Source organism: Varanus komodoensis, unplaced genomic scaffold (genome assembly GCF_004798865.1).
Source record: "Varanus komodoensis strain SLA01 unplaced genomic scaffold, ASM479886v1 scaffold53, whole genome shotgun sequence".
In the NCBI taxonomy this organism is placed as follows: Eukaryota; Metazoa; Chordata; class Lepidosauria; order Squamata; family Varanidae; genus Varanus; species Varanus komodoensis.
In genome coordinates this window covers 1,659,429-1,680,963 of record NW_025336126.1, presented here as the reverse complement: position 1 = coordinate 1,680,963, position 21,535 = coordinate 1,659,429, and the positions used below count along the sequence as shown (strand labels likewise).

Here is a 21,535-nt window from a genome sequence, read left to right as displayed (position 1 = left end):
CAGAGAAGGCTTCTCCGCTGAGCCTGATGTCTGGAGTCATAAGGCTTGCTTTAAATGGTGAATGAACATTAGAAGCCAACCGAGTTCATATTTAAACCCTGAATAGAGCTTCACTTCTCGGTGCTTTGGAGACCAGGTGATTTTTAAAGGAAAGGGACTTCATTCGTGAAGTGAATCAGTTTGCTCTGCCCATCCAGTGATAATAGTATGATAATAGTGTTTGAAAAGCAAGCCTATGAAGCAAAGAGGGGACACCGCCTGTCTGCCAGGAGCCAGAAAGACCTTGCAGTAGCTTTCTGGGTTCCATGGAGCCAAATGGTGACTGGGAGCCCACGAAGTGTATTTCCTTTGCAGCAGAGGGAAATACACTCTGCACATGCCCAGATGCCCTCTCATCTTCATTGTTACGACACACAAGCAGATGCTGAGTCCCCTGGCCTCCAAAAACAGACTTGAACTCTGTGTCAAAGGAGGTCATTCTTGAATTGCCACCTCTTTGCCCCACTAGAGCAGGCACGTGAGTCAAATACAGTCAAGTTTTTTAGTTATTTCTTAATGAGCATCATTATGAATTAGAAGTGTATAAAACTATGGAAGGGCCATCTGTTGCCACTGCTTTTCCTGATGAAGGATGAAACAGGTTGCCCCGATCTTCTTGATCCTTTTCCTCTCACGTATTTCTCGGCACGTCTTTGCATTTATGCGTTTGTTTTGTCCATTGATCCATACAGTCCCCCTTCTGTCTTTCTATCTCTTGGTTATTTTCTCTCTCTCCTGGCTGGCATCATTCCATGGAAAGCTGCATGGTTCTGCCAGCAGGGAGTTGGACCCTGAGTGTTGGACTGTTTGGGGTGGGGGAGGAGGGACGAAGCAGCGCAGCGATTCCGCCTGTTCCAGGCTTCGGACCAATCGGACCCCCGGACCCTGCCCCATCTCCCGCCCTGTAGCCCCTGACACGCTGTCAGAATCCGACGCCAGGGATGAGATAAACAGGTTCCTCCAAGACAGACAGGAGCTGAGAGAGCTGTGCTCCCTGAGGGGGCGGGCCAAGGTTCGACCCCAACATACCGACACTAGCAGGATGCGAGGAATGCGGAGAAGAAACCTTCCAGCCCCAGGAAGACACAAGCGGCTCCTCCTCGTGCACGGGAGATCTCGCCCCACCACTGGCTTCAGATGCGCTGAGCAGGGAACCAGGAACGGAACAAAACGGCCTGCGTGTCCCGAAGCCGAGCAACAACTGTGTGTGCTGAGCACAAGGGAGACCAGAGGGGCCGAAGCTCTTCACCCCCCTGAATATATCTTGCAGCCTCAGATCAACATTTTTCTTTCTGGTGCAGGAACGGACCCACCGGAGGAAAGGGAGTAGGACAGACAGAGGAGCAACTCTGAAAATTTGCTAGATGCAATACAGGGTGCTAGGTCAAGAGCAACGCTCTGCATCGCCCTTTCTCTTGAGGGCCGGAAAGGGCATTAGAGCATTCCTCTGGCCACCCCGCCCTTGATGGCTTGCCCATGGAACCCCTGCCAGCCAACTCTTCCTTGCTGGAGCCACCAGGCAACGGCTCTTTGTCCGAGGGAGGCGAGGCCGCTGCGGCCCTGGGAGGGGTGCTGAGTCTGATGTGTGCCACCGGGGTGGCCGGCAACCTCTACGCGCTGGCGGTCGTGCGGGCCTCTCCCGCGGCCTCCTCGCTGCGCACGCACCTGGTCAACCTGGCGCTGGCGGACCTGCTGTACCTGTCCACGGCCCCCTTCATCGTCCACAACGGCCTGGTCAAGGACTGGTCCTTCGGCGAGGCGGGCTGCCGGATCCTCCTGAGTCTGGACCTGCTCACGATGCACGCCAGCATCTTCCTGCTCACGCTGATGAGCTGCGAGCGCTACACCGCGGTGGCGCGCCCCTTCCAGGCCGCCCGCCGGGCACGACGGTGCCGCCGGCCCCTGGCCGCGGCCATTTGGCTCCTCTCCTTTGCCCTGGCCCTGCCCATGATGGTGATGATCCACCAGGAGGAGCGCGTGCTGGGGGAGGCGGGAGAGGTCGTTCGGCACCTCTGCTCCCCAACCTGGAGCGAGGAGCAGTACAGGCTGTACCTGAGCATCCTCTTCAGCACCAGCATCGTGGCGCCCGGACTGGTCATCGGGGCCCTCTACTGGCGCCTGGCCAGGACCTACTGGCTGTCGCAGACCCGCAGCGGCTTGGGCCACTCCCCCAAGAGCCGGGTTTTCCTCCTCATCCTCGTCATCGTCCTGGCCTTCTGGGCCTGCTACTTGCCCTTCTGGATCTGGCAGCTGCTGCCCCTTTACTGCCCATCCGCAGCCCGCCTGCCAGTCCACACGGAGATCTCCATCAACCACCTGGTGACCTGCTTGACCTACGGCAACAGCTGCATCAACCCCTTCCTCTACACCCTGCTCACGCGCAACTACCGCGAGTACCTGCAGGCTCGCCAGAGGGGGGCGGCATGTGCGTCCCTGAGATGCCTCCGAAGGCGCGAAGGTGCGGAGGACATCTGAGCAGATGCAGGTAAGGGATCTGGGGTGCCGTAGGCCATGCCAAGTCCCCCTGCAGAGTGCAAAGCTTTGGCCGCTCGGGCTTAGAGTTGCTCAGGTTTATGGACACGATGGAGATACGCGTGATTGTCCACGGTGTGAAGGAAGCGGCTAGGGAGGCATTTTCTCCCACTCTTAGAATACCAGAACGCAAAAGGGTCATCCCATGAGGCTGAATGGTGGGAATTCACGACAGGTGAAAGGATGTACTTTTGAGAAACGGTTGAGCCACCAACTTGGATGGTTTCACAAGGGGACTCGGGAAATCCATAGAGGAGAAGGCGATCAATGCCTGCCGATCCCCAAGGCTAAGTGCTGCCTCCTGTGTCAGAGGCAATGTTTATGTACACCCATTGCTGGGGGACATGGGCTGGAGAATCCTCTTGCCCTTGTGCCCTCCATGTGGGCTTCTCATGGGCTGCTGGTTGGCCATGGCATGAGCAGAATCCGGACTAGCTGCTCTGATCCAGCATAGCTGCCCTTCTGTTCTTTCTCGATTTTCAATTGTAAGGTTATTAGTGACTTTTCATTCCCAGAATTTTCACTTCTTATAAAGTAGGCCAGGGGAGAGATCAAGTTCAGCAAAGGCGCATTGTAGGGGCCGCGCTGAGCCCTCCCCCCTCCCCCGTCATCACAGTCCAAATCACCTCTTTTCAGCTACTTTTCCCTGGTGAAGTTCTATGGTGAGAATTCCATTTCTCTCCTGTCAGAGTTAAAATCACCCTAAAGCAATTTTGGATCCAGTGTATGCGGGGGGGGGGGATCACACCCCCCCGCAGGCTTTCTTTTGCTTTTTGCTTTTTTTTCACAGCTGCTGTGTGTGGAAAAAGACAGAAATGTCATTTTTGTTTTTAACTGTCTTGCTAACACGTACTGCAACTTCTCCATATTCCATGCTGCCGGATGAAGACTTTCTGCCTTGAATAGGAGAGTATATAAATACCTAAATAAACAAGCAGATCAATACAAAATAGTTATAGCTAACTTAAAGTGCAATCTTGTGCATGGTTAGACAGGAAAACAGGAAACATTACAGGAAAACTACAATCCTGAACATTTCCTGACCTGTATGGTTGATTGGGGAATGTTGGACATTGAAGGATTTTTTTCTGTCTAAACCTGCATGAAATTGTGCTCTGAAGTGCCGCTGATTCTGTGTGTGTACTGCGAGCATAGCTAAATGTGGATTCAAGCCCGTAACAATAAGAATGAAAAGAAAATAATAGAAATTATAGAAATTATATTAGACCAAGCCTTGAAAAGGGTTGTGTTTCATCTGTTTGACTGCGACAAAACAATGGAGGGAAAATGCTTCAAAGGATTAAATTATGTCTGTGTTGCTACAGTCTTAGCTTTTTGTGGAACAATAGCAATCCCTGTCTTTCATTGGCAATGAAATGAGCGTGGAGCTGGGAAAGCAAACTTATGTAACCATGCAGAAATTTGCATTTAAATATTTCTTCTCGTCTATGACTATTTTATATTGTAGAACCAAAGTAAGCAAGCTTAAGTCCAAAAGAAATGAAATTTCACATAAATTCAACATTTGACTACATTCCAGGAATCCCACCCTCACTTTACAATGCGCAACATGTTAATGCTAATGATGGTAATTATAATTATAATAATACTTAGAATGAAAAGATAAAACTTAAGTCTCCTAATTTCATTTTAAGGTGATAATGACATGCAACCTATATATCTCTTTTCAACTCCTAAGTTCCTGAAATTTCACAGTATCCGTCTGCAGGTATTTGCAGGAGCTGAGGGGGAGGTTGCACGAACTCTGAATTTAGATCTGTTCGTGAGAGATTGGGGGAGCTGAATGCAGAATTGTGTTCATCTGAGCAAAGGCTGTGCTCACCGCCTCCCTTGTAGAAAGAGTTCGAAGGCGTTGCATTTACTCTAAGCCAGTCTAGGCACATACAGAATTTCTGGGGCATGAACTGGAGCTCCAGAACATCTCTTTTATATGACTTAACCCAGCAGCTTCCTATGACTTCACGGTAATGTTGGCGTTGGGTCGAACGCAGCAGCATTTTATTTAAGGGACAGAGGAACATTCCCCCCGTGCTTCTGCCTTGTTGCCTTGTTGTCCCTCTCCTAGGTCCCCAGCCTGGTTAATCCATGTGGAGAGAGAATGACTTGACAAAAAGAAACCTCTTCATGCTTCCAGGGCTGACGTGCTCCGGCTGCCACATGCTTCGCTCCTGGGACAAGAGGAGCGGGACTCCCGGTGGAGAGGCTGCCCCATTTTTACGGACCTCTGTTTACTACATGACTGGCAGAAATCAAGAGGTGAAGGCAGATATGCTTGTTGGCAGAAGCAGTGCTGGGGTGCAGCCCGCTCCAAAGTTTTCCTTGGGAGCTCCAGATCTCTGGGGGACCGCCTGCCTCACCCGCTGCGGTCCAGGGGTACTCGCTGAAAGAAAGGCCCAGGGGCCCTGATCACCCCTCTTGCATCTGAGCCCCCTGGATTAGCTGGCTTTCCGCCCACATGGGCTTCACCTCCTGCTACCCACCACGGACTGTTTTGCCCAAGGTTTTTTCCTTCTTCCCTGACACAAATGCCCCCACTTTCTCTTATCCGTCTCAGGATACAGGAGCCTTTAAAGACTCTCGCACAGAGCCTTCTCAGAGATTCCTGTTGGGATAGTTGGCAGCACATGAGTACAAAAATAAATGAGTAAATAAATAATATGCAAATGAACATATGCAAATTCTTGCTTTTTTGGTTTTTGGGGGCCTGAGCCCTGGATCTTTTCAGTATTTAGCACCACTCCTCCTTTTCTGAGAAATTGGTTCTGTCCTTCCCCAAGACCTCACCAGTGCAGCTAGGGGTACAAGTCCTGTTCCCCTTCAGTGCCTCCATCCACATCCGGGAGTCTAATGCATGCTTTGCCTATAAAAAGAATCATGGTTTTATATTCTCAGGTGGATGCTTTGCTAAGGAACTAATAAGAAATCCTCAAATACTGGGAAATATTTCTTGCTGTTCTGCCTCATTTTAGTCTTCATGGATGGGTCATACCTATGCCAGGCTTTGAAAATAAATGCTGCATTGCTATTCCTGTGACCCCTGTTCCATAATATTGGACTGCAGTTCCAAGATGTCCTTGAGGGGAAGGCAAAACCAAAAGTGGAGAAGGTCCATCATGTTTCCTGTACATTACAATGTTCTTTCTGCAAACCAAAGCATACCTGGGATATAAAAATACTGATTTTTGCCACTGGGGTGTTTCAACACTCCACACAGTACAAATATATTGGGACAAAAGATATCCCATGCCCTTTCGAGGCTACTATAAGTCATCCTGGACAGTTTTGAGTGCCAAGAAGAGGAGCAGATCCCTCTTCACCCAAAAACTGAGAACCAGAAACTTAAATCCATTGTTATACTGATTGTAAGCTGATGGAGGAAAGTATTATTATGCTGATTTTAAATTGATGTGGGAAAGATTCTGTTAAGCTCACCAAAGCCAGTTTTATCTATGGGGTAGCAAAATGACAATACTAGTGTCCATAAAATTGCCACTTCATGCCAGCTGGTGCTGGAGGTTTTCCTCTTTTGTTCAAAATATTGCTTTTATTGCTTCTAATTGAAAATAAAAATATTTGATGTTAGAAAATTGATAAATGTTGTTGGTTACTCTTTGTGCTGAAATGAGGAGGGGGTAATGTGTATTCAAAGCAGACATTCCATCTTATGGTGTCCTGTTTTCTGGATCTGGTGTTTTCATATGTTAAACACACATCTCCATGATGAAAAAAAATGGATTGTGGGATATTGTACACCTCCTAAATATATTGGAATTCAGATTGGGATCAAGAAGACTCCAGATACAGTATTGATTTTTTTCCCTCCATGCTGGATGAAAGGAATGGCAATTAAGCAACAAGGTATTGCTTTTATGCCCATGTAATTGGTTTCTACCTGAGTACTTTGCACTTGCTGTTTGCTGATCCTTAACTCTCCTGCACCAAGAGACAAAGTTCCTAGGGTACCCACACAGACAATCAAATGAATGTGCTTTGTGATGCAGTATCTCTTGTGTTGGTCCTTAAGGCCTTAAAATATTGAAACTTTCTTGGAGTTTATAACAGCGTAAGAGAAGCCCTGCTGGATCAGACCCAATGTCCATTCATGATGGCAAGCCAGCTGTACACAGGATCCCTCAAGCAGGCTGGGTGCAAGACCTTTGTCTGCCCAAGCGCCTCATCAAGTGGGAAAGGAGGCAGCCCATAACCAGCAAGGCTAGTAGCCATTAACAGCCTCCTCCTCCTCCTCCTCCTCGAATCTGTCCAATCCTTTTACCGTCATCCAAATGGGTGGCCATCACCTTCCCATGGTAGCGAGCTCCAGTTTCTAAGAATAACATTCTAGGCTGCAGTTCTACATCCACTTACCTGGAAGTCGACCCCATTAAACACAACGCTATACTTCCAAGTAGACAGGCTGTGCATTTGTAATCCATTAAACAAAATGTATGTATTTACAAATATTGTGCAAGATTTTCTTTTCTAAGCATAACATTTCCAAAGATTTTCCCTTAGCTCTTTCATTTGCAAGGGCTGTTTTTCCAGGAGGCAGTAAAATATCGCTTTGTCCCCATGAATATTGTAGTTGTGGACCAACCCAGCTATCTGGTTTTGATTTAAATTTCTAGGCCTTTGCATACTCTGATGAAGACATTTCTGATAAAAACTCATGCTCCAATAAAGTAAGTAGACTTTAAGGTACTGCCAGCCTGTTTGATCTTCTTTGCTGTTGAGGTTCACTGGATATCCTTTTGGAACTAGCTCTCCCCCTGCCCCAGCCTGATTTATCTATTTCATTTCCCTGGAATTTTCCATGCTGCAAAGGAATGGATGGGTGTTCCGACTGTAATTTCCCGTCAGCAAAAATAAAAGTACGTGGAGTTCATGTTTGCTTCTACCTAGAAACCACAACATTTTTCCCCCTCCACAGTCACTTCCAAGTGAAAGGTCTTTCTTGAACCACTGGAGCTATCGACTTCTTCTATGGGGAAAAGAGACAAAGTTAATGTGTGTACAAGAATTATTACTGGGGAATGTAGCAGGGTATTTTATTTTAAAGGGACCATGATGTGAAGGATTCTATAGACTTAACTTCTGGGCATTTTTCTGTTTTCCAAGCCCAGTATCCAAGTTTTTAGACAGAGAGAGAAAAAGTTAGCCTGGCTCATTCACAGAATCATAGGGTTTCATTGGATCGCAAATATAATCTAGTCCAACCCTTTGCTAAAGCAGAAAATTCACTGCTACAGCATCTCTGATAGGTAACCATTCTGGCAGTACTTGGATTCCGTTACTTTCTGGGGAAATCAGTTCCACTTCTGAACAGGTTTTGAATCAGGAATTTCTTCCTGTTTTTCGTTTCACTCATCATCAGTTCAGATCCTATGCTCTTGGGCAGCCTGATGCACTATACATGTGTTGGGCTGCAATTCCCATCTTTCTCAATCAGCACAGCCAGTGGCTCATGGGCCTTGGTGTCCAGGCTTCACATCCTCCCCCCTGAACACACTCCAGTGTCTTGACTGCAGCCCTCCAGAAGTAGACGCAGAACTCCAGGCCAGGTCTGACCAAAGCGGAAGAGAGGAATACCTTTAGCTTTCACCATCTCAACTCTGCACTTTTTGAGGTCACCTAGAACTGTGTAACTTGCTCGCTCCAGCTGTGTCAACCCACAGCTGACTCACATTCAGCTGGTGGTCTTCTAAACCCCCTAAATCTCCTTCACACGCACAGCTGTCAATCTAGGTGCATCGACCTTTCCTGCCATGTCTGCAGCAGATGGCATTGTCCTACCTTTCAGCGTTGTTGTTCAGGATGGCAATATGTCCATGAAGCATGTCAAACACACTAAATTGCAGGAAAAATATAGGCAGCAAGAGGGGTTATATAAATGACAAGTCCGGGTCACAGTTGGATTTTATATTTTCAGAAATGGAGGAATCAGCACTTAGGTGATTCCTTGTTCCTAGGTGCCAGCTTGAAATCTTTTTTGACAGCTTTGATTTTGCTGGTAACAAGCCACCACTGCCCTCTGGAGGGAGATGTGCTTTATAGCCACATACACACAGCCTTTGTCTACTGGGGCTGTTCCCCAGAATCATTTCACCATTAATTGCCAGATTACTTGCCAGATGGCCCGCAATATTGTCATATACCCACACTGTCCCTAATATGTCTGACCTTTAAGCAGAGAGCGTACCTGCTCTGGCACATAAGCACTCACATGGCTCTTTGAAAAAAATAGCAATTTTCACCTTGGCTCTCTCAGCCCTGTTGTAGGACGTGACTTGGCTTGAAGGACACGCAGCTCCTTTTGGAGTGGCCTGTGCTTTGGGAGGAAAGCTCCCTCTCCCACCAGGGTGGCTTCCGTTGCCGCAAGCGTCCTGATTTCCTACCTCGCCATGATATGTGAACAGTTGCTGCACCAGAGCTCTTGGGCCCATGCTAGATGGTGAGAGCTCTGAGAGAAATGCCACAGCCCTTGTGACAGTGTGAAAAGGGCCAGATCACATTCAGAACACCGTCGGGTAGCTTCGTCTATAGCCAGGTGCCAAATGCAATCTTGTGGCCACACTTTAGATCAGTGGTGGCAAACCTATGGCACGCATGCCGCAGCGGGCACACAACACCCTCTCTGTTGGCACACGAGCCAAGTCGCCCAGCATCGCCCCAGCAGCCGAGCATTGGATAACAGCACACACAGGGGCCATGCGCATGCACAGAAAGGAGTAGCGGCGCCAAGTGAGGATGTCACATGCCACGACTCATTCGCCACGACTCGTCCAAGCTTTCGCATGGCCGGTCAGTGCATTGCCAAGAATATATATATATTTGCTTGTATTGGCTGTGGGTGGTTTTTGCTAAACTAAAACCTCAGTATTTGGGCTTTATTGCAGTGTTGGCACTTTGCGATAAATCAGCGGGTTTTGGGTTGCAGTTTGGGCACTCGGTCTCTAAAAGGTTCGCCATCACTGCTTTACATCGTTTAGATCACAGGGCAGGCAGAAGCGTTTCCCAAATATGCAAGTTGTTCCAATGTTCAGAAACCCCTTCTCAAGGTTTTGTTTAAATGGTTTTGTTTATAACTAAATGTATTCATGGGTTTGCCCTGTATTACCTCAATTTTTGCTCAAGCTTCAAGGGTCTGAAACGCCAATTCCCAAATATGGGTGACAGTACAGACTGCATATTTTACAGAAGTCATTTGTCAATGGGGAATCTTCAAGGAAGGGGGAAAGGGACCAGGAGAGACCATAGCCCAGCTACAGAGCACATGCTAAAATAATCTCAGTAATTTCAGTAACAGATCCCTGCCCCTCAAATGTTGAACAGTTGTTTCCTGTCAGCGCAAGTCACTCCCATCCACTGTCCCCAGAAGCCTAATAGTTGACAACTACAATTTCCAGCACTCGGGGCTTGCAGCTTCAGTGTTCCTGCCCTGGTCCCAAGAAGGAAACAGCACCAGAGCTTACGTTAAACAAAATCAGAGAAACCACACACATTTGCATAATTTATTCAAGTTGCGGAATTCACCTTTTCTTGATGCAGAATTTTCATCACCTTGGAACAGTTTTGTTTTTTTTAATCACCAGCATGCACACAGTTCAGCCTAGGATTTTCATAACAGTGGAAGACTGAACACAGCAAGTAGTTTTCATCCACAAACTGAAGGATAAAATGAGGGAAGATCCAAAGCTGTGCACAGGCTTCGGGTCCTGGTGCAAACCCTGCTGTCTCTGTTCTTCAAGAGTTCAGGAAACGGGGCTGGGAAGGGATACTAATGGAGCTATCACAACTTAAGACAGGTAAACCAGGCTGCCTCAAGCTGGTGTCCTTCGGATGCCTGGGACTACAACTCCCATAAGCCCCAGCCAGCATGGCCAGAGATGGGAGTTGTAGTCCAAAGAGTTCTGAGGGTGACCAGTTGGGGAAGACTGAGGTAGACAGCATCAGCCAACCTAAACAGGCCAGCAGTTTGATTTTGTGTAAGCATCATCCCAGTTCGAGTCAAGACTGCCCCTTTAGCATCCATGGAGAGGGAAGGAAGCCCTCCCAGGGAAAGCCGACCACGGCCCAATGCAACAGCGAGTGGAGGTGTGTGCGGGTCTTTCCGACACATGAATTTGCATGTGTCAGCCGGCCAGGGCTCTGCTCATGCAGCTGGGCTCCTACCACAAGTCCATCAGCTAAACCAATCAGGACAGAAGACTTACCACCTCCTCTGAACCCTGGTTCTTGGCTCCCCGCAGCCTTTGAAAGGCGGATCTCAAGACAGCATTTGTTCCTGGCTCATGTGGCAGCCACAAGCCAGGGTGAACTTTTTATTCCTGGTTCATTTCACTGCTGTGCTAGTGGGGAGAGTCAACAACGCATGAGCAAAATCATGGCTTACTGATGCATACAATTGCAGGCTCTGCGTGATACCCATAATGATCTGTACAAACGGAAATAGCAGGCAATGTCATAAGACTGCCGGCCTGGCCGTATGTTCCTGGAAGCAGATTCCATTCGATGGAATGAGCCTTACTGGTATGCAAGACACAGGCCTAATTTCAGTGGGGAGTTAGTCCCACGCAGCACAGCGGAAACTGCTTCTCAGTAAACATACACAAAATGCACTGCAAGGCCACCAGTGCCCCCCAATTCCATGCTTGACAGATTTCTATGCTGGATGTTAGCATTTTAGTCAAATTTTATTTTCTCAGAAACCATCTCTCCTGAATATTGTTAACTATCTGAAAGCTTGCTTCATTTTCAGATCATTAAAGCAGAATTCCATTTGTGGGATGCACAACTTCTGACTAAAGTCTATGATTTATTGTGTGTGGGGGGGCACCCAATAGATGTTCCTTTCAATTGAAAAAATGTTTTGTAAATGATTCTCCAAGAAAGAACTAATTTCATTATCCACCTCTACCCACAAGATGCTGACCCAGATGAGATCCCCTGGACATCTTTTTGACCTAATGAAGAAAATATACCATCCATCAAACTCTCTTCCTACACAACCTTCTATTTGAGATGTGAAGAAAACAATGGTTCCAGTCAGTCTGAGAAAAACAGAACATCTGGAAAAATCAGCAGCATTTGGCACTTAGTTGTCTTATCAGTTCCGACTAAATGAATAGGTTCTTTCACTCCCTTTAACGGGCTACAGACATGGGCCTCCTCCTCATTCCTGGTTAGAGTGGGGAAAATGGCAGCACAACACGGCATGGAAGAAGAGAAAAGAGTAACTCCTATGACTGCATTATTGGCCAGAGTAGAGGAATGTGGTGTTCTGCAGATATTTTAGACTACAACTCCCAGAATTCCTTGGTTTTGGCCATCCTGGCTGGGGTTTGCCGGGTTGTGGTCTACTGCATAGCAGAACAGAGGAAGGGAGGATGGGAGATACCAAGCAGGGCATCACAAGGGGGGGGGGGGTGAATGCAGCTACCGGGGCAAGAGGAAAGCAAAGCAGGTGACATGGGGTTAAAAATACTGTAGTGGGAAGGTGACATGTCAGTGGACAGACTTTGCCTGTCTTTCTCCAACCAGCTTCAGAAAGCGGGTGGAAGCACTCCCACTTGGCTCCAGGAGGCCCAGGTCCAACTCCCACAGTACTCACTGGGAAGGAAAACCCAGCTCCAAATGTCTCTGAGGACTGTTGTGAGGACAAAATAGGGGTACTTCCAATACAGCCTGCCTTGGATTTCAGAAGGGCAGAAGGAAAAATCATAAGTAAATCTTATGCTATTTTCCTCCAGTATTAACAAAAGAAAAGTCTGCATATCCGTACCCCGTATCCCGCAAGTATCATACTATTAAAGAACAAGGGGATATGGGTGCACTTGACAAGCTTAACTACTTGAAGCCAGTGGTTCAGATTTGGAGAACGACGGACAACTTCGATGCCTGTGCCATCTCCCCCCTTTAATCTAGGAAGCAACAGTGACTGAAGGATGAATGCGGGGACTTGCTGGTTACGACTTCAGTTTTGAGACAGACACATTTCACACAGGTCCCACATAAGGTATCAGATACTTGGCCACTCAAACAGGAATTGAAGCCAGATCCCTGGGGCCCACTTACATTTAAAGTCAGGGGCTTGGAGGTCAGAGGGTAGGAATAGAATTGTGCCACCAAAGATTAGAGCTGCTCAGAAAATGGGACAAGATCTGCAAGGTTTGTTGCTGGACACATGCCTCAGGCAGCAACTGGGCAGTGTGGAGACTTAGCAAAAGGCCACCTGGTACGAATTGGAGGTCGTGGAGTTGAGGATTTTGGAAGTGTGATTCCATTAGCACCATCAGAGTTTCAGAACACATTTCGTTTTGATGAAGATCTCTCCTGCAGAAGGATGCAGGCAGGGTTGCCTTGGAGGCTGGCAGCGGATGCACCAGGGCACACGAGTTGAGTCTCCTGGTGCCTGGAGAACAAGGAGTTGCACAAGAGGAATTCCCTCTCTGACCTCAGGTTGGGCGTGCACTAGGCATGGGATCACTAGATGCTCAGAAATCAATTGGTGCCATTAGGAGCTGGCAAACATACCAGGACTGGCTTGCCACGTTTTAATTGAGCAGCCGAATAAACGTGACCATCTAAAAAAGGGAGAGGGCGCTACAAGCCCATGACGTCTGCAGCCTGACGCACCCACTCCTAAGTGTCCCGCTGTAAGAAATGGAGCTGTGCTCCAGGAGGAGGAGATCCTATTTGGCTGCAGGAAATCGGCAGCAGGACATGCAGCCTGCCGGTCTCTGGAGAAGGCAGAATGCAAAACTTCCAGCTTCCCCACCACTGCCTTCCTTGCAGGAGCAGAGGTCAGTGGGCCAGGTGAGTACGCTGGTGCTTGGAAAAAGCTGAGCTCCAGCGGAACGACTTCCCGCAAGCACCGCAGACGTACGGCCGGGTGCCAGCGTGCTGGTGCTGGTGCTCGGCGAGGTTGCCGCGCTGCCGGAAGCTCTTGCCACAGACGGGGCAGCGGTAGGGTCTTTCGGCCGTGTGAACCCGCCGGTGCTTGACCAAGTGTGAGTTCTGAGTGAAGGATTTGCCACAAGATGCACAGACGTAGGGCCTCTCGCCTGTGTGAGTGCGCTGGTGCTGGATGAGGTTGGAGCTTTGCCGGAAGCCCTTGCCGCACTCGGTGCAGCGGAAAGGGCGGGCGCCCGTGTGGGTGGCCTGATGCTTAGCCAAGTAAGAGCCCAGGGCAAAGGCCTTGCCGCAGGTGGTGCAGCGATGCGCCTTGCTGGGCGCGTGCGTGCGCCGATGCTCAGCCAGGTTGGAGCTCTGGCTGAAGATCTTGCCGCACTCAGGGCACTTGAACGGCTTCTCCCCGGTGTGAGTCACCTGGTGCCGCAGCAGCTTCGAACTCTGGGCAAAGCCCTTGCCACACTCGGGGCACTTAAAGGGGCGCTCTGCCGGGTGGCAGTTGCGCCGGTGCTCGGTGAGCCGGCAGCGCCACATGAAGGCCTCGCCGCACTGGGGGCAGCGGGACGGGGGGTCGCGCTGGTGCTGCCGCAGCCCTGAGAGCAGCACGAAGCCCTTGCTGCAAGCCGGGCACCGGAACGGCCTCTCCTCACCCAGGTGGCGCTGCTGGTGCCTCTCCAGCTTGCCGCTGTTGGGAAAGCGCTCACCACACGTCGGGCAGCGGTAGGCGGCCTCGTCAGACATGTGGGTGCGCTCATGCGCTGCCAGCGTGGCAAAGAGGGCGAAGGTCTTGCCACAGGCTGCGCACGAGTATGGTTTGTCCGCAGCAGCCTCCGTGGGGGGGGCTCAGTCGGTGCCTCAGCAGCTCCGAGTTGCTCGGGAATGTTCCCCCACACGGGCTGCAGCCATGCGAGGCTTCCTCTGCCGTGTGGCTCATCTTATGCGCCACGAGGTCCACGCTCTCGGGGAAGCAAGCGGCACAGACGGGGCACACGTGCGGCTTCTCCTCCTCTCCTTTGCCAGGACTCACCTGGTGCACTGCCAGCTCGTTGCGGTCAAGAAATGTTTTCCCGCCCTGAGGGCAGCCACAGGATTTCCCGCGGCAGTGCATCCTCTGGTGCGCAGCCAGGGCAGCAGCTTCCGCAAGGCAGACCCCACACTCCAGACATTTAAAGAGCTCCTCCTCCTCCTCCTCCGCACTGTGAGCCCTCTGGCACTGCTCCAAGCCGGAGCCGCTGGGGCAGTTCTCTTCGCACTGGCAGCCCCCACGGGACGCATCCCCACAGGGCACCCCCTGATGCGCCTTCAGGCCAGAGCTCTCAGGAAAGCACGCGGAGCAGCTGGAGCATTTGAGCGGCTTCTCCTCCGTGTCATGACTTGCCGCATGGGCCTCTAGTTCTGACTGGCCAGAGAAGACTTTGCCACATGGGTGGCAGCAGTTAGCAACTGCACTCAGGTGCATGCTTTGATGTGCGGTGAGCACCGAAGGTTCCCTGAAGCTCTCCCCACACTCCAGGCACGCATGGGCTTTCTCTTGCTCCCCGTCAGGGAGATCCTGCGGCTGGCCAGCTGCCTTGGAGAGGGGAGCGTCTTCCGTGGGCCGGGTGTCCTGCTCGGCCTCCGGAAGGGCGGCAGGGGACTGGGTCTCTCCCCAGCTGCTGCCGCTTGCGCAGTGCTTGCGCACATGCTTGGCCAGGTCAGAGCTGACACCAAAGCAGCGCCCGCATTCCCTGCAGAGGTAGGGCTTCTCGCCTGTGTGAATCCGCCAGTGCGTGACGAGGGTGGACTTACGCCCAAAGCACTTCCCACAGTCGGGGCAGGCGTGGGGGCGCTCGCCAGAGTGTGTGCGCAAGTGGTGCGCGAGGGTGGAGCTCTGTGAGAATCGGGCCCCGCACTGGTGGCACCGGAAGGGCTTCTCGCCTGTGTGCACCCGCTGATGCTCAGCCAGCGTCGAGCCGCGGGCGAAACGCTTCCCGCACTCCCCACACGCATGAGGGCGGCAGCCTCCGTGGGCCTTGAGGTGCTCGGCCAGCGACGAGCTCCAGCTAAAGCCACGGCCGCATTCCGGGCACCGGAACGGGCGCTCCCCAGTATGGATGCGCTGATGCTTCACCAGGTTGGAGCTCTGGGCAAACGCTTTGCCACACTCAGGACAGCAGAATGGACGGGGTGCTGCTGAGGCAGACGCCCCTCCTGGCATCCTTCTTCTCTAACGCCACCTGGGGACAAACAGAGCTCGCAGAGCCAGGCACAGCTTCTTCCGCCTCAACTTCTTCCACCGTTTTCTGCTCTAGAGCTTCCTCTCTTGCTGCATCCAAGCCTGGGAGGATGAAGGCACATCATGCATTCAGATGATCTGCTTATTATACTTCCAAAATCCCCCTGCAAAATCCCCCTGCAAAATATTTAGGGCTCAGTGTGTTACACCGACAAGAATATTAGGTCTGGACCCAGGAGAGGAAGTTTTAATTCTCCAACCAGCCACAGACATTTACTGAGAAAACTGCAATCTCTTAGGAAGCAACTGTAGCTTTTCTTAACCGCCCAGATAGTCTCAGTTATTGGGTGGTATAAAAATGAAATTTTAAAATAAACAAAAAATAGCTTAGAGCAGTGGTGGCGAACCTAAGGCATGTGTGCCACAGCGGACACACAGAGCCCTCTCTGCCGGCACACGAGCCAAGTCGCCCCAGCAGCCGAGCATCAGATAACAGCACACACAGGGGTCAGGTGCATGCTCGGAAAGGAGTAGTGGTGCCAGGAGATGATAAAACAAGCCATGACTCATTAGCCATGACTCGTCTGAGCTTTCGCATGGCCGGTCAGTGTGCTGCTAAGGATATATATATATTTGCTTGGGCTGGCTGTGAGATGTTTTTTCTAAACTAAAACCTCAGTTTTCAAGTTTTATTGTGTTTAGAAGGGGAAGAAATGATGAGCTGTGCAGAACAAGCTACTCAAGGAGGGTTATTCAAAATCGCCCTCTTTTCATTGGAACTTTAGCCCTGTATTAGGGTTAGGGGTGTGCACCAGGGTAGGGTTAGGGTTAGGAAAATGAAGTGTCCCGGCATGGTTTTGGTGGTTGGAATGTGTTTAGAATGGGCAGAAATGATGAACTGTGCAGAAAAAGCCACTCAAGGAAGGCTTATTCAAAATTGCCCTCTTTTCCATGGAACTTTAGCCCTGTATTAGGGTTAGGGGTGTGCACCAGGGTAGGGTTAGGGTTAGAAAAACGAGGTGTCCTGGCACGATTCCGATGGTTAGAATGTGTTTAGAATGGGCAGAAATGCTGAGCTGTGCAGAAAAAGCTACTCAAGGAAGGCTTTTTCAAAATCGTCCTCTTTTCACTGGAACTTTAGCCCTATGTTAGGGTTAGGGGTGTGCACCAGGGTAGGGTTAGGTTTAGAAAAATGAGGTGTCCTGGCATGATTTTGATGGTTGGAATGTGTTCAGAATGGGCAGAAATGCTGAGCTGTGCAGAAAAAGCTACTCAAGGAAGGCTTTTTCAAAATCACCCTCTTTTCAATGGAAATTTAGCCCTATGTTAGGGTTAGGGGTGTGCACCAGGGTAGGGTTAGGGTTAGAAAAATGAGGTGTCCTGGCATGATTTTGATGGTTGGAATGTGTTTAGAATGGGCAGAAATGCTGAGCAGTGCAGGAAAAGCAACTCAAGGATGGCTTTTTCAAAATCGCCCCTTTCAATAGTATTCTACCCCTAAACTAGGGTTAGAGGTGTGCACTAGGGTAGGGTTAGGGTAGTGGTGGTGAACCTATGGCACACTTGCCACAGCGGGCATGCAGAGCCCTCTCTGTCGGCACACGAGCCAGGTCATGCCAGCTTCGCCCCAGCATCTGAGCATCGGGTAACAGCGCACATAGGGGCCATGTGCCTGCTCGGAAAGGAGTAGCGGTGCCAGGCAATGACATCACGAGCCATGACTCCTTAGCCGCAACTCATCCGCGTGTATAGAGAGGGCTATGTGGTGTTAGAAGCAAGCCTACGATGGGCCATTGACCTCCTGGATCCTCTCTAAAACTAGGCAAAGAACAGGCCGTGCTTGGAATGAAGAACAAGCAAGTGCATGTTCATTTCCTTCTTCAGTGACCTTCAGACATAATCTGACTTTTCTTGGAAAACAGAATTTTTTAAGTAAAGACCATACACTAAGATGTGTCTATGCTCAAACACTGGGGATCCCCACTAAGGAGACAGACAAATACAAAGGCCAGAAGTTCCAACCAGGTAACCTTTGCTTTATGGCAACTTCAAATTTGGAAACCACTTTATAGTGTTGTTTGGGAAGGTATAATTAACATAGGTGAAGCCTGATGAATGTCCAGACACTTCTTGAATGTCTCCAGTGTGGGAAAGCCCACAACTTCTCCAGGTAATAGAATCCATTGTCATACTACTCTGACAGTGAAGAAATTCTTCCTGGTGTCTAGTCTAAATCTGGTTTCTTCTAACTTACTCTGCTATTGCGTTTCCTGAATAAATTCTTCCTCCCTCCCTCTCATTACCTCCCTCTGTCTCTCTCTCTGACACACACAGCCAGTACACCAAGAAAGCTGACCAGGGCACATACATAGCCCTGGAACATGTCCTATTTTTTCCTTTAATGAAGAAGAAGGCGCAAGGCTTTTCCTTAAAGAGCAGAAGGCTGCAGTCTCCCGTTTTTCATCCGCACAGTAACTGTGTGGGATAGCCCGGACTTGAGTGGTAGTGACTGGCCCAGGTTTAGCCACCAACCTTCATGCCTGAATGGGGCTGCAGACACAATTCTCCCCAACACAGAGACCACTATGCCACACTGCCTCTTCCTCATAAGCCACAAATCCTTCCTCACCTGGTTTAAGCTCTGTCGGTTCTTGGCTCTCTCCCAGGTCCTGCAGTTGCACCTTCTTCCCTTGCTCCATCCAGGAGAAGTAAGATTCAGCACCTTAAAACCTAAATGACAAGCCATTCATAGAAGAGTGATGATAAGGCACAAACATGTTACTTGCTCCCAAGAAACAAACAAAAACGTGCAGTGTTAGATGGCCCAGAAATTATATGGAACTTTTCAGAGAGGACTCTAAACTTGCATTTTCCATGCCTGCGGTTCAAATGAAAGGCCCACACTGACAAGAACATGGGTGCAAAGCTCACCAGAAGACTTTGGGCCAGTCACTGCCTCTCACAAGGTTGCTGTGAGGATAAATCAAAGAGGTGGTGAACTTTGGAAGCCACCTTGCAAGAGGAAGAAAGGCAGAATATAAATGTAACATAATAAGAGTTTCAAAATGGCCCTCTCCTCCATTGCCTGCATTGCTTGAACATCTAAAACTGGGGTAGGAATCCTTAGGCCAGGGAGCCAAATCCAGCCCTCCTGAGGTCCCAGTCTAAGTGCTAAGGTTGCCTCAGAGGGACACTACCCTTTCCCTTGACTGCTAGTCACAGTGATCTTCCAGCACTTGAACATATCCCACTGTTCTATAGGATTGAAACGCCTCTCCTAAGGTTTAGTTACTGGAAGTAAGTGCTTGAACCCCAAATATGTTGACAGTTAAGGAGTTTTGTCCTGCCTCCTTTGCCCTCCCCTTCCAGCTTTGCTTTCTGCTCCATTTCCCCTCTAAGTCTCTGATCCATCCTCTCCTGGGTTGTACATTTCACAGAAGCAGCTGAAGCCCAAATTAGAAAATCACGTACCTACTCAAGTAAGCAGTCTGGAGCTGCTCCCTAAGGACCAAGGACCAAGCTCCTAAGGGGCACAATCCTGTGCATGCTTTCACAGAGAAGAAAGTCATACAATTCCCCTGTCAGCCATTGCTGGGTGCTTTGGTGTCTAAGTATGCATAATTGTAGATTGCCAGTTCTGGATGGCAGAATTCAATTTGCAAGATCTACTTTGTTTTTTTGCCAGAAACACAAGTAGGGCCAGTCCTAGCATTGAGCAAAGTGAGGAGGGCTACCTTGGACCTTAGAAACTGCGGGGGGGGGGGGACTGCAGTGCCCCCCCCCAGGCAATTTCGCCTAGCTTAGCAGGAAGGCACAACACCCAATGTCTTGGGAGAGATTTTGTCACCCAGACACGGAAGGGGATGTTGCCTCTGCGATGCCACGCGCATGCCCCGGGAACAGGCGCCCCAGGCGGACTCGCACTGGGCCTACACGGAGCAGCCTTTCCGGCCCGAGGGAGGGTCATGCTCGGCGAAACCTCACCACCACCATCATTACGCACGACCCTACGCCCCCATTCCTGTTTACACTTCAGCGCCGCGTGTCATCCCTTTCAGGAAACCTGAGCCCGCTCCTTTCTCTCCGAGCTCTTGTCTGCACATGCCGGGACAGTTTACTTCTCCGAGCGCAAGACCGCAGCCGCCTCCGCAAACGCCACCTCGCCAGGGCGCACAGGCGCGCAGCCGGGGGCGAGCCGTCTCCTCTTTCTCCCGCGAGGGCGCGCCCTCCCGGCCGCTGGGCCCGGATATCTCCTCTTTTCCTTCTTCCCAGCTGCCTTGCAGGGATATCCCTCACCCCCCGTCTTCCCGCCCCCCGGGGGCGCTCGGCCTGTCCTCCCCCAGATCCCTTGAGCTTGGAACAAGGCTTGGGAGCGTAGCCAGCCAGCCAGCTCTCCCCTCGCGCCCTAACTTTCTCCCCTCCTTCCTAGCTCGGACCAAGCCTCCCCACCCCTTACCGTCTCCATAGCCCCCCAGCGCCGATCCCCCCACACCGTCCGCAGCACGCCAGGGGTTAAGCCCGGCAGACAATACACCGCCAGGCCCAGCTCCGCCTCCTGCCCGCCTGGCCTTTGCTGCTCCTTTCCACTCCTCTCCCCCCTCGTCGGTGCGCACCAGGCAGGCGAGTCGCCGGCGGAGATCGGAGCTCTTGCCCGAGAGCCGCCCCACGCCCCCCACCCCCGGAGCAGAGGCAAGAGCGGTGGGCGCGGACCATCCACACGAACCCCTGACAGTAACCCAAGGGGGAAGGGACGTGTTGCGGGGGTAGGGCTCCTGGGTTCATGCTAGCACTCTTGCACATACACACGTGCCTCGCGTTAAGTGGCTTTGGATGATGCTCCTGTAGACCCACACGCTGTCATTCTGGATTAGGTTCCCTCTGGAGGATAGAAATACTGTTTCGCTATCTTGCCTCATAATCCTAATCCTTTCTTTCCCCCGGCCATACATCCCGTTTGACAGATTGGGATACCCTCTGGATACATGGTCCTTCACACACACACACACACACACACACACACACACACACACACACAGGACTTTATGGCATATGTAATATATGCTTCTGATTTTTCCCCCTTTGGGCCTGAGCCCCAAATCTATTATATACCCAGCATAGCCCCTGTCGTCAGGTGAGAATTGGTGGCTTTTACAGACCTCCTTGAATTCTATACCTTCTTTCTCTTTCTCCTAAGAAAATAATACACATGTATCCTTGGTGTGAATTTAAGCAAAATACTGGTGGAAGAAATCAGTTATTCTTTATTTCATTTTTATACTTTCCAATAGCTGAAGACCTCTTTTGCAACCCCTACTGATGGAAGTTAGTCCCAGCTATGCAAAAGACATCAGCAGCACCTTCCCTGAATCCTCCACTCCCAAAATGCAGTTATTTAGCATCCAAACAATGAAAATACTGAAAGACAAGTGTTAAGTACCAACTGAATCTCAAATACTGCTGGATGTCAAATATCAAACAACATCAGGGATACTAAATACATAGGATATAATAGGAACACACTTGGCATCAAGACCGGGAGAGGATTTAGACAGCCTTTTATTCCTAGCTCTGTCAACAACTCATTCATGAAAGTGTGATATTACGCAAGGCCTTGAGTTCTAGTACAGCTTCTTCCAAACTGGTACCCTTCAGATGCGTTGGACTACAACTCCAAGCATCCCCTTGGCAGCATTGCTGGCTAGGGGTTGGAATCCAACACAATTGGAGGAAGTGGAGATGGGGAACACTGTGCTGGAATATTGCATGTGTGTCCAACTCTAATATTCCATACTAGCCTGCTTAACCTCAGGAACAAAATAT

General features: G+C 50.2%; 3 protein-coding genes across 3 annotated transcripts; 1 reads left to right on the top strand and 2 right to left on the bottom strand.

Moving 5' to 3' along the window:
- The first annotated feature begins 1,515 nt into the window (after nucleotides 1–1,515).
- On the top strand, nucleotides 1,516–2,514 carry LOC123032068 (urotensin-2 receptor-like). The gene has a single exon (XM_044447692.1). The coding sequence runs from the start codon at nucleotides 1,516–1,518 to the stop codon at nucleotides 2,512–2,514; it is 999 nt and encodes a 332-aa protein (XP_044303627.1).
- Nucleotides 2,515–10,086: 7,572 nt separating this feature from the next.
- LOC123032328 (zinc finger protein 239-like) lies at nucleotides 10,087–14,323 on the bottom strand. Its single transcript, XM_044448131.1, has one exon. It carries the CDS (start codon nucleotides 14,239–14,241, stop codon nucleotides 13,393–13,395), a length of 849 nt encoding a protein of 282 aa, XP_044304066.1. The 5' UTR covers nucleotides 14,242–14,323; the 3' UTR covers nucleotides 10,087–13,392.
- LOC123032326 (zinc finger protein 160-like) lies at nucleotides 14,252–20,203 on the bottom strand. The gene is made up of 3 exons (XM_044448130.1): nucleotides 20,172–20,203; nucleotides 18,345–18,445; nucleotides 14,252–15,817 (listed from the first exon to the last, which is right to left on the bottom strand). Exon 3 carries the CDS (start codon nucleotides 15,695–15,697, stop codon nucleotides 14,252–14,254), a length of 1,446 nt encoding a protein of 481 aa, XP_044304065.1. The 5' UTR covers nucleotides 15,698–15,817; nucleotides 18,345–18,445; nucleotides 20,172–20,203.
- Nucleotides 20,204–21,535: the final 1,332 nt, after the last annotated feature.

Coding starts and splice junctions, on each gene's coding strand:
- LOC123032326 (XM_044448130.1), bottom strand. CDS start 15,697: ATGCCAGGAGGGGCGTCTGCCTCAGCAGCACCCCGTCCATTCTGCTGT.
- LOC123032068 (XM_044447692.1), top strand. CDS start 1,516: ATGGAACCCCTGCCAGCCAACTCTTCCTTGCTGGAGCCACCAGGCAAC.
- LOC123032328 (XM_044448131.1), bottom strand. CDS start 14,241: ATGTCTGACGAGGCCGCCTACCGCTGCCCGACGTGTGGTGAGCGCTTT.